This window comes from Amphiprion ocellaris, chromosome 3 (genome assembly GCF_022539595.1).
Source record: "Amphiprion ocellaris isolate individual 3 ecotype Okinawa chromosome 3, ASM2253959v1, whole genome shotgun sequence".
Taxonomy (NCBI): domain Eukaryota; kingdom Metazoa; phylum Chordata; class Actinopteri; family Pomacentridae; genus Amphiprion; species Amphiprion ocellaris.
The window spans coordinates 14,706,714-14,719,125 of NC_072768.1; the positions used below are offsets into that span (position 1 = coordinate 14,706,714).

General features: G+C 38.6%; 1 protein-coding gene across 1 annotated transcript; it reads left to right on the forward strand.

Moving 5' to 3' along the window:
* The first annotated feature begins 893 nt into the window (after positions 1–893).
* scamp5a (secretory carrier membrane protein 5a) lies at positions 894–12,153 on the forward strand. Its single transcript, XM_023297641.3, has 7 exons — positions 894–1,056; positions 1,916–1,999; positions 2,124–2,243; positions 3,066–3,222; positions 3,309–3,410; positions 6,008–6,125; positions 8,955–12,153. Exons 2-7 carry the CDS (start codon positions 1,993–1,995, stop codon positions 9,141–9,143), a joined length of 693 nt encoding a protein of 230 aa, XP_023153409.1. The 5' UTR covers positions 894–1,056; positions 1,916–1,992; the 3' UTR covers positions 9,144–12,153.
* Positions 12,154–12,412: the final 259 nt, after the last annotated feature.

A 12,412-nucleotide genomic window follows, 5' to 3' on the forward strand; every position in this document is an offset into this window, starting at 1 on the left:
ACGATCCTCTTTTGATGGTATCTTGTCCCGGGATCTCAAAAAATAGTCAGCAATATTCATGTTGAAGTATACGACGTGAAAGTTAATGCAACTATTGAGCAGGGCGGAATTTTGTATGAAATATCAATGCGGTGGTGCAGAGCTCAGAAAAAGTCAACCACTCTCTACGCCGCCATCTTGAGTCCCTTCCTCTTTCTGTATTTTTAATAGAATGTCTTTTTAACAGCATCAACAGGAAGAGTTCAAAAATGCAGGGTAATCAATAGAAATTTTGAAATAAATATACAAGAAATATCCATAAGTATTGTTGATATTTTACAGATTCTTCCATGTGTAGAAATTCAGATATTGCACAGATTCCTCTGAATGTGCAAAATATTGATATTGCACAAAGTTTTTCTGTATGTAAGAGATTCTTTCATGAGTACAAAACACTGATATTGCACATATTTGTGAATATGTAATATTCTATGTAGTCTTCAAATGTACAAAATATTAATAACAGGTTTGATGTTGTATTAAAGTGAAATATGACAATTTATTTTAATTGCGGTCTACTTGGAAAACTACTGGTGAAATGTATATTTTATCAAGGCTTTTGCACATCAGATGTACTAATAACTTGTCATAAATTTGTTTTTTGTGGGATCGGTATCTGTGACACTCACAAACAGCCAATCAGATGAGTTTGTACGTTTCTTCTGTTTTCAGCACTGTGGACAGCATTGCCGAGGGGGCGGGGCTTGTTCAAATATTCCTGCTTTCTGATTGGTCGGTTCAGGCCAGCAGCAAATTCCGTCGGTCTTCGGTTCTGTTCGGGCGGGTTCGGGGGGGGTTCAACCCAGCGGAGGGAGGGATGTGCGTAAAGAAAAGACCTTACGTCACGTGACTGCCTCTTACTCCCAAACCCGTCATTTGCGGAATAATAACGCCACAGATCTGTGTGAACGGCGCCGGACCAGGCCGCTTCCGCCGCGTTTCAGTGCAGATTAAATCATAGGATGCAATTTAAACGACCGGAGGGATTCTAGTGACATTCTCGGACTTAAACGGGAGGTAAGGCGGCTTTAATCACTGCTTTCTCATTCATTACACTCCAGCCCGGCGGGGAAGGAAGAGGGAAATTAACGCACTAAAATTTATGTGGCTTCGGGAAAACCTCCAAATCTGTAGTAGGAAGGCTTGTTTATTGTGAGGAGTTCGGTGCTCGACCTGCTCGGTGTCCGGACGAAGCAGAAGCACCGATGCACCGTGTCGCACAGGCTGAAGGACGCCTCTCCATCTCCTGTGATCACGATGCACTGTGTCCTTCTGCAGCATCACTGCCATCCGCTCACAGAAATGCACATTTAAGGCAGTTTGACCATCAGAATGCATGTAATCAGCCACGATCAGGCCGTTTTTGGAGCTACAGATTGCTTTATTTATGCCAGAAAGGTGTCCTTCATACATCCACCATGATGTGCACTGCAAATGTGATTGACAAACACAGCCAGATCCTGTGGAAGGTGGTTGATTGTAGAATTATGGCAGTGATAAGTGGTTAAACAAACATCTGTACTGAATACAGCCCAGTCTGAGAACACTATAGGCCTGTAACACGCCTATTTATCGCCCATAGGATGAAGCCACATTTCAGGGATGGCGACAAGGCCACGCTGTTTCCCACATTAGCGCGCATTACACAGCTGTAATATGTGCTGAGGAAAACAGGGTCGTGTCTGTAGATTTGAACAATGATGCTCCGTGATGGCTGGGAAGGCCTTTGTGGCACCTTTAAATCATATCAGGATGGAAGGTCTTTTATTACAGTGCTCCTCAGGAAGGCCTATGGAGGGTTGTGGCCTGTTGCTTACAAGGAGTGTTTGTGTTCAGAGTGATGTTGCACTTAATAAGACTGATACGTTCTTTGCAGTTTGGTTTTCAAGGCGACTGAGATTTGAAGTCTGTGTGCCTGTTTGCAAGTGGAGAATAAAATCCTGAGCGGTAATCATGGCAGGTGAGCGTCACTTTCCTTCTCATGCAGCTAATGCAGAGTCAGCCCATTTACAAGAGCTGAATCTGCCATGCAGCTGTCTCGATTTGGTTCCTTCAAGAATTTGATGTGTGTCTTTGCATCCTAGAAAACAACTTCCCTCCCCTGCCTCGATTCATCCCCCTCAAGCCATGTTTTTACCAAGACTTCAATGAGATCCCAGACCAGCGGCGGACCATGTGCAAGAGGCTCTACTACCTCTGGATCTGTGAGTGTCCCTGCAGAGGAAACTTGTGTATCGCAGAACAGTTAAGCTCTCCACTCCTCCTTATGCCGTGTCACTTTGTTTTACCCTAAATATTATGAGATTCAAACCCCACAGGCACTCTGGTACAGCTGGGAGACCAGACTGACCGGTCAGTTTGCATGGCACAGAGCTCAATTATTGCTAGTTTCCATTTTCTTCTGCATTTTCTAGTGTGAAGTAACTTTGGGTAGAACATTTTGCTATTTGCTTTGACTAACAAAACAATCAGACCGATGTTGATCAAGCTGATTGGCAGAAAATGGTGCAATTATTTGATTATTGACTCAGAAGTCCAGATGTTTTTCAGGCAAAATTCATAATATTCTGCAAATCGAAACACTTGAAAACATCTTAGACTCTGGGAAACTGTGATCATAATCATTAATTTAATTCCAAATTGTTAAAGTAGATATTAGTAATTTGTCAAAATGTTACTTTAACATGAACATCGTGGTATGTTTTTCATTATCACATAGGTTCTGCCATTTGAACACAAGAATGTAAGTCTGGTGAAGAAGTAGTTTAGTGTAAACACAATGTTTAGAACTTGTAGAGCATAGATTGCGTGCAGTGTGTGATAAATAAACTGTAGCTCCAGTCTGCTTCATATAATATGGTAGCTATAATGTAGAAATAAAAACATGGTATACAGTAGGTGCTGAGATTCATAGTGACTAAATCCTGCTGCTTTATGAGTAATGCAGTCTGTGGGGTATCTGCCACAGAGGTTTCCATCTTTAGTCTTTCATCCTTTGGTCATCCTTTGCTCTTTCTCTGTGACAGTGAATACTGCCACACTAGCTGTAAATCTGATTGGCTGCCTGGCATGGATGTGTGGAGGCGGTGGAGCGACCAACTTTGGCATGGCCATCCTGTGGCTCATCCTCTTTACTCCTTGTTCCTACGTGTGCTGGTTCAGGCCCATCTACAAGGCCTTCAAGTAAGCAGGTTCCCCCTTGAGCAAACATAACAAATCTTTCTGCTGAATCAGATCATTTCTGATGCTGATTGTTTTTCTCCGTGCAGGACTGACAGCTCTTTCAACTTCATGGCTTTCTTCTTCGTCTTCATGGCCCAGGTGGTGATCAGTATTATCCAGACTGTTGGTATTCCAGGCTGGGGAGTGTGGTAAGAACTTGCAGTTGATAATTAAATATAATGTATGCTACTGTTCAAAAGTTCAGGCTCACCCAGGCAATTTCATGTTTTCCATGAAAAGTCACACTTTTATTCATGTGCTAACATAACTGCACAAGGGTTTTCTAATCATCAATTAGCCTTTCAACACCATTAGCTAACACAATGTATCATTAGAACACAGGATTGATGGTTGCTGGAAATGTTCCTCTGTACCCCTATGGAGATATTCCATTAAAAATCTGCCGTTTCCAGCTAGAATAGTCATTTACCACATTAACAATGTCCAGATTGTATTTCTGATTAATTTAATGTTATCTTCATTGAAAAAAAATATTTTCTTTCAAAAATAAGGACATTAAGTCACCCCAAACTTTTGAATGGTAGTGTATGCAGTGTACAATTTACAATTTCATTTAGCAGACACTTTTATTGAAAAGCGACTTACATATGAGAGTAGATACAACATAGGTAGGAGTGCAAGTATCCTCACTGAACAACTGAGCCCAGACTGGGATTTGAACCATCAACCTCCCATGCCAAAGTTAGGGGTGCTAGTCGCTGAACTATCCAGCTGCCAGTGTATTTAATATGTTTATTAATGGGTGACAAATGGAAAGAAAAAGCAACCCTAACACGTCTCAGTTAATTTGGATCATTGCCTGTTGGCAAAGGTTCACAAATGTTTCATTGGAGCGCTGAACAGCATTCTTCAAAAACATAATATTCTCTCGTGTTTAATTGGATTGCGATCTGGTGAGTGTGAAGCCTACAATTCACACATGTAAGCCTCTCCATTTGGTGTTTTTCTGCACTCATTTGTTATGGTTTCAACTTTTTTACCCACATGAATATATTTTTCAATCACCTCACTGTACTGTAGTGTTCTACATCCAGTATCAGTTCAATTCACTATGATTTATACAGTAATCTCAGGGCACTTCACATAGAAAGATCAAGACCTTACAATATTATATTATAGAGGGCACCATGGCAACAGAAAACACTTCCCTTTAGCCTGAAGAAACCTTCGGCAGAACCAGGCTCAGGGAAGGTGGGCATCTGCCTTGACAGGTTGTGATGAGGGGAAAATGGAGTGAGAAAAGATGAGGAGTGAGAAACAGACAAACAACAAGCAATATGAATGTATACAGGCAGGTTGGTGAGCTAAACAACCACAGATCGGAAATATGCCCCTCCAGAGCAAAGGATGTTTGCAGAACTTTACGGAGAAACAGAAAATGGAGAAGGAAAAGCTCCAACTGTGAAATATAAAAGACACAAAGTGAATGACATGCAGTGGCGGCATATAAATGTATAACTAAGAGATGGCTCAAGGTCATCTAAGCAGCTGTAATTATACTTTTTATCAAAAAGAAAAGTTTGAAGTTTAATCTTAAAAGCAGAGAGGGCATCTGCCAGCCAAACCCAAACTAGGAGCTGATTCCACAGCAGAGTAACCTGATAGATGAAAGCTCTGCCTCTCATTCTGCTTTTGGAAACTTCAGGAGGAACCACAAGTAAACCTGCAGTGCTCCAGTTGGATAATGTGGTGCTACGAGGTCTTTAAGATAAGGTAGAGGTTGGTTGTTCAGAGAATTGCATTAAGGGAGAAGGACTTTATATTCTATTACAAATCTTACAGGGAGCCAAAGAAAAGAAACTAATGTAGGAGAAATATAATCTCTGTTCGTAATTCCCTTCAGCACTCTCACTGCAGCAACCTCTATATAATTTATACATACCGGAGAGAAATGATAATAATATAAAAGCCACATATCCAGAATAGGTTTTTGCCTTAATAGGTATTTTATATCATTTAAAAAATCATCTATAGAGTAAATGACTGATTTTTTAATTTTTATTTTTTATTTTTGAAAGTTTATTTTGAACATTTCAAAATAAAAAGAAAACAACAAAAGACAATGAATAACTTGCTCAAAAAGGAGTGAGAAGAAATCGAAGCTTATCTATTCCCACCCCTTCTCCTTACACAAATGACTGTAAATCTATTCTTCCTGCTTCTTCCAAATAATACCATTTACAAACAATAAAAATAATAATAATAACAATAATAATAATGAACATGATTTCTAATAAATATACACCAATACGTTCATTTACATTTATACATAAGGACCTAACAATAGCAAAACATAACAGAAAGGAAAGGCCCAACTAAGAATACACATAAATAAATAAAGACTGTGTAATGTGATGGAAGTCGTAGTTTTGGTTCTCTGGCTTGTGACTTCATTGTTTTGGTTCACTTTTACCAAGAAACTGTCAAGCAAGTGTAGGCCAGAGACACAGAGCTATAAGAGAAAAAAGAAGAGTGAGTATTGGACTCATCAGATGGACACTAACACAACTCAAAATTTTAAAAAAATTTAAAAAAAAAAACAAGCAAATGTTTGCTAACAAAATGAACTCTATGGTATGATGATGTGTCAAAGTTTCCAAAAAGTCAGCTACAAATATAAACAGTACAGTGAAAATAACGTTGGTTAGAAGCAGGAGGTGCTGTTAGATCATATCAATATGAATTGTCTCAAAGTGTGTGACGGCTCTTCTGTTGTTCCCCTCAGTGGCTGGCTGGCGACCATCACCTTCTTCAGCACCAACATCGGCTCAGCTGTGGTTATGCTGATTCCCACCGTCATGTTCACTGCGGTGGCTGTGCTCTCCTTCATCGCCCTCACAAAGGTGACCCAGAAATTTCTACCTCTGTTGATGTTTCAGCTTCTTCTGTCTCGATCTGCAGCGTATTTCATGTTACTGTGATCGAGATACAGTGATAGAAAACATTTTCATATAACATTGACATATCAAAAAACAGATGCAGCAAGTGGAGCTGAATTGGTAATTGAGAGAATTGCTTTATTGTAATGTTTTCTTTTTGAAGCCAGGGTAGAACAGGAGATCAACACTTTAAACCTGATTAGAGTACATAGTTAACCTGTACAGCATCAACGGTGTGTTAGCTAACATGCAGGATGCTTTGTACACATGTAAACATGCATAGGAAGAGCCTTAAAATTAAAAACATCAAGAAAATAAACATTCGCCATATCAGAATACCTTGAAGGGTCTGTTAATTCAATTAACCAACATTACAGTAAATTAAAAACAGATTAAATATAAACAGCAAAACTGTCCTATTATCATGTGTGGGGGATAGACAGTGTTCTCCACCGACAGTAAAGAACTAAATAACAATCATTATATTACCAAGTAACTCAACATCACCGGTAAATGAACCTCCTGGCCTGCCTTGTCCAAACGGATTGTCCCTTCACACCAGGAGTGTCAATCAAGCTCCCCACACATAGCTCTTTTTGAGGCTTAATATCTGCTTAACTGAGGAAGTATTTTGAAAATATTCACCACCGCACTGATCAGTGTGAATTCAGATAGTGACATCTTAACAACGTTAATAATGTAGGATTTAATGGGAGAAGTTAGATGCATTTATAATGAGAGTACACTTCAGCCAGATATTTGTGGAGCTAGAATCTAGAGTCGTTTCTCATAGGCAGGCCAGATGGGGCCACTAAAAGTCTTTAGCTGCAAGACAGAAATCAAAGCCATAATTCAATTTTAGGAATTTTATTATAAAATCACCTAAGCTGTGGGTATAACACATATATACTATATAATATTATTTCTTACTTCACAGTTAATGTTACTTGTAAGCTGATGTGCATAGACTAATACTAGTACAGTTTGAATTTTGGCATTTTGGAGAAGAGATGCTGGAGTGTATTTGAGGGGGGAAACAGTTCACCCACAAGCAAAGTCATTCATGGTTTATTTATCATTTAAACTCCGAAAATTCTTTCCATGTATGAAATTCATTTAACTACTGACTATTAATTAAACTACAGCAACTCACAGTATGAAAAAATGTGTTTTGTATTTACTTTATTATTAGCGAGGCCACATTCTGTAACCCTTTCATTACAGTGTCATTGCAGATAAAAATATGATATGACAGAAACATTTGAGACTTTAGATGTTTCACAGTAAAACAGTTTCCAGGTGTGATGCAGCCCAGGATTCAGGACAGACCTAACTGCAGATAGAAATTGTAGCTCTTTGTGTGACAGCTCAGCTGTTTAATTAATTCAATTCAATTAATGAAGTTATTGCTGTAATGTCACATGCATAAAGGCGTGCAACTCTCTCTCTTTGGAGATGTTTATATGGACGATGCTGCAGGTATTTAATTAAGTCAAAAGAAAGATTCCCACAAACAACTGGAAGCAACAGACTGAACTTCAGCTCCTCTTAACATTTTGTCAAAACCTGGATTACATACAGTTTTGGTGGGTGTCGTTAATCTGACCCGACTCACCTTCATTAGCAGTAGTTAAAGTTGTATTTTTACATTTCAGTTTGTGATAGCTATTAAAATTGTAAAGCGTGAAGTGAATGAGGCAAACACAACAATAAAAGCATTCAGAGAGCGCAGTACTCCGCCAAGACTGTTCATTCCCCTATATGGCATTGTTCAAAATGCAGTATATCTTTATAGAAATGCAGCATTTTTTATCATTATTATTAATGATGATTAGAAATCACGGCACTATAGAATTTGATAAACTGCATGTTGACAAGCCACAAAGCTTCTGGGAGAATGTCCTATGGACAGACGAGATAAAACTGGAACTTTTTGGCACATCAGCTCTATGTTCACAGACGCAAAAATGAAGCATATCAAGAAAAGAACACTGTCCCTACTGTGAAACATGGAGGAGGTTCTGTTATGTTCTGGGGCTGCTTTGCTGCATCTGGCACAGGGTGTCTTGAATCTGTGCAGGGTACAATGAAATCTCATGACTATCAAGGTATTCTAGAGAGAAATGTGCTGCCCAGTGTCAGAAAGCTTGGTCTCAGTCGCAGGTCATGGGTCTTCCAACAGGATAATGAGCCAAAACACACAGCTAAAAACAGCCAAGAATGGCTAAGAGGAAAACACTGGACTATTCTGAAGTGGCCTCTATGAGCCCTGATCTAAATCCTATTGAACATCTGTGGAAGGAGCTGAAACATGCCGTCTGCAGAAGGCACCTTTCAAATCTGAGACAACTGGAGCAGTCTGCTCATGAGGAGTGAACCAGAATACCTGCTGAGAGGTGCAGAAGTCTCATTGACAGTTACACAAATTGTTTGATTGCAGTGATTGCCTCAAAAGGTTGTGCAACAAAATATTAAGTTAAGGGCACTATCATTTTTGTCCAGGCCTGTTTCATGAGTTTAATTTTTAAAATAATTCTGTTAAACCACGGCTCAAAAGCAATGTCTGATTTTCACTGGTTAATTTTCATAGAATTTTTATTTGTTATTACTTTTGTCAGATTCAAATTATTTCTGTGAACATTGTGGGTTTTTCTTTCATTAACCGAGGGGTACCAACAATTTTGTCCACGTGTGTAACTGCAGAGATATCTGAGCAAAAATTACATTTGTTGTTTGTTCCTGAAACACAGCGATAAAGAGCCTTTTTAATCCCAACTGTAACATCTGTTGCAGGTTCATAACTTCTACCGCGGCAGTGGTGGCAGCCTGGGTAAAGCCCAGGAGGAGTGGGCTACAGGGGCCTGGAAGAACCCCCATGTCCAGCAGGCGGCCCAGCAGGCGGCCATGGGGGCTGCACAGGGAGCCATGCAGCAGAACCAGTACTCAGCAGCGCCCACCTACAACTACGACGACCCGATGTAGGACAGACGAGGGGGCCAGGCTGCCGTGTGGGAGAGCTAAAAAGGGATCAATTAAGAACACAATTCAGAATTAGGTGCCCTTCATTATAACACTGTACAAGCTGAATTCAAACAGAACAATGTAGAGGAAAAGTCATGTTTTCGGTGGAAATGTTGTTGAATTTTGACGCGTGGGGTTTCATAATTTTAGTCAGTTCACATATAAATCAACAAACAATTATTTAAAAAAAAAAAAAATGTTGCTGTTGTTTTATGCTGCTCAGTTTTAGCTGGTCAATGTGTATGTTGCTTTTCAACGGAGACACATAGCTAAAACCAATCCCCTGAGCTTAATCAGTTCCTTCAGGTAGGTTTGAGCAACTTCTCTGCCTCTGCCTGTGTCACACTTTAATTTTGACCTTTAGTGTGTTCTTTAAGGTACTGTAACGGCTATATTGTTAATCATGTTTACTTATTTCTTTTAGCCTTGGAGGTCACCAAATGCTAAAACTGTTATTCAGTTGATGTACTATGGTAGCTGTTTAGCTAACAAACTTTACATAAAAAATGTGAAGAAAACTTTAAAGAAGGATTTCCGTTTAAAGGAATAGTTTGATATTTTTGGGAAATACACTAATTTGCTTTCTTTTACCTGAGTTCACCAAGAATATATTAACATTCTTACGTTTGTACAATAAATGCAATGCTTCCACTAGCCACCAGTTAGCTTCGCTTAGCCTGAATACTGGAAACAGGGTGAAACAGTTAGCATAGCTGTGTCCAGAGATGCCAAAATACACCTTGTGGTACTTCTGTTTCTCTAATCAACATGTTATATTACACTTCAGAGGTTGTTGGAGGCAGACTTTGTTATGTTTGGACAGAGTTACACTAGCTGTTTTTCCCCATTGTCTCCATTCTTTTTGCTAAGCTAAGCTAAGCTATCTGGCTTCCGTTAGCTTCTATTTGCCATACAGACGTGATAGTGGTGTTATAGTTCTCCTTTAACTGTTAATAAGAAAGCAAATGTCAAACTATTTCTTAAAATTTGGGAATTTGTTTATCTTTTTAATATTGGTTAAAAAAAGTGTTATTATTAAGTTAAACTTGCCTAAATTCTCAACTATTGAATACAAAGACAGTTTTAGTTTTGGTGGCCTGTTTAGTTTTTTTCTCCTTATTAATGATTGATGATTCAGTTCAGGTCAACATCTTTACATTCTCAGGAAAGGTGTGATAGCTGTTTTTAACTGCTACCTGTAAAAGCCCATAGAGCGTCAACATGTTGGGCTTTTGTCTCCTTTTTAAACCATTCAGAAACTTTGGTTTTGTCATTACTTACTGGTTTGGCGTTGAGCAGGCTGATTTCAGTTTAATGAGTTTTTACTACATGCTAAAGTGAAGCACACAAGGTATTTAAGGATTTATTGGATAAACATTCCAAATCAATGTTGTACAGGTTAAAAGTGAAAGAAAACCAAAACACTTGGAGGTCAGACGTACAGTAAATAATAGTAATAATTGTCGTAGGTGGTCATAGCATTGTATGGAGTGATGGATGTTTTCTCCCTTTGGCAAATTCTCCCACTTACCCCTACATGTAAATGCTTCAATGACTTCTTGTTTCTGAAGTTCTGGATTTCAGGCCTTAGTGTGTAATTTTGTGGCTGTTGGTGTTATTCCATGAGTCGGTGTAATATGATGTTTATAACAAAGAAAATAGAATATTAAATTCAAGCCAATTATTTCTGTATGGAGTTAAATTTCACCAGAGGATATTTGTGTGTAGCGCCGGTGAGGCCTGACGTGTTCAAGTCAGAGACTGTGTCCTGTTAATTTCAGTGAAAATGCCTCGTGTCACTTCGAGTCTTCTTTGAAAACTTCTTCAACATTCAGTAGATGGTTATTTACCGTAATACAGTATTAGACTTGAAACAGATGTGAAGATACGTATCTGAATGCTCGTTATTTCAAAACCTGTGAGTCGTCTTGTCTGATTGTGATGATGTGGTATTCAATACGCTGTATGTTGTTTAACTTTTTAGTTATTTTTTATTTGTACCAACCTCTTTATTTCCGTGTATTCTGGATGATGTGTGGATGAGTTTGAAGCACATGTTCGTTGTGTCTTTCCATGGCTGTGGGTAAAGTTTTTTTGATTCAAATTTTTTTGGGAATATTTTAAGTAATGTTTGCGTTGGGTCACCTGTTGACACCGGTGCAAACTAAATTCACAGTGAATTTACAGTGGAGCAATACTAACATATATACGTTCAACAGTAGAGTTATTAGAATCCAGTGGTTTCCTGTTGTGCAGGCTTCAAATATTAACAACATATAGTGTTCTGAAATGAAAAATGAGCCTGATCTCAAGTTGGACACCACTAGTATGATTTTACAATAGCATAACATCTTCACCAGCAGATGCACAGACAGTAGTAATGAAGTGTAACCCTCTAAACTGTACTATACATCCGCTCATCTGTTAGTAAATGCACAGCTGATCATTTCTATAAATTGTGAAGTTTTGCACAAAAATGAACAAACTAAAGCTACTTCCCTATGTGTGTGTAGTGAGTTCTCCTGGTGAATTTTGGGATCAGTCCAAACTTTCTGCCACATGTACATACAGCACAGTTCATGGGATTATGGAAATTACAGCTGTGTAGTTATTGTGTAGCAGGAACTGCAGTGCGTCGGACAAAATAATTTGCATTTCATGTCGCTGTATGAAAGCTTCTGAAAGCCATTTCCCATTACCTCCCCCCTGCCCCCACACGTACTGTATGTTGTTTGAAATGTATTATCTTGTACTATATCATAAGTAGATATGACTATATATATATAACTACTTGAGGTGAGGTAAATATTTGCCATGGATAAACCCATTCAATAGGAACATGCTCTAATTAGGTGAATGAAACATTTGAGGGGGCTGTGTCTCCATGAGTAAACGAGGAATCAATTTTTTTGTGTATTACTTTTGTATTATTTGGTCTTACCCGAATAGATATTAAATAGTTATTGTTGCATCTTGTTTTGTTATTTTATGCGTTTCTCCACATGCCAGTATCTCTCTTACACAGTTTTTGGATAACCTGAAAGAAATCAGTTAGAAAACAATTAAAATATTTTCAGTTAACTAAATAATGGACTGTACCAATGCATAAAAGAAGGCTGTTTTCATGAAATATTGATACAGGCTGTAGTTTTCATTGGCACTTAACCTTTACACTGTCCTATTTAAAAAAAAAAGTTTCCAAGATTTATTTGCCCTTCAACAAAATTTAA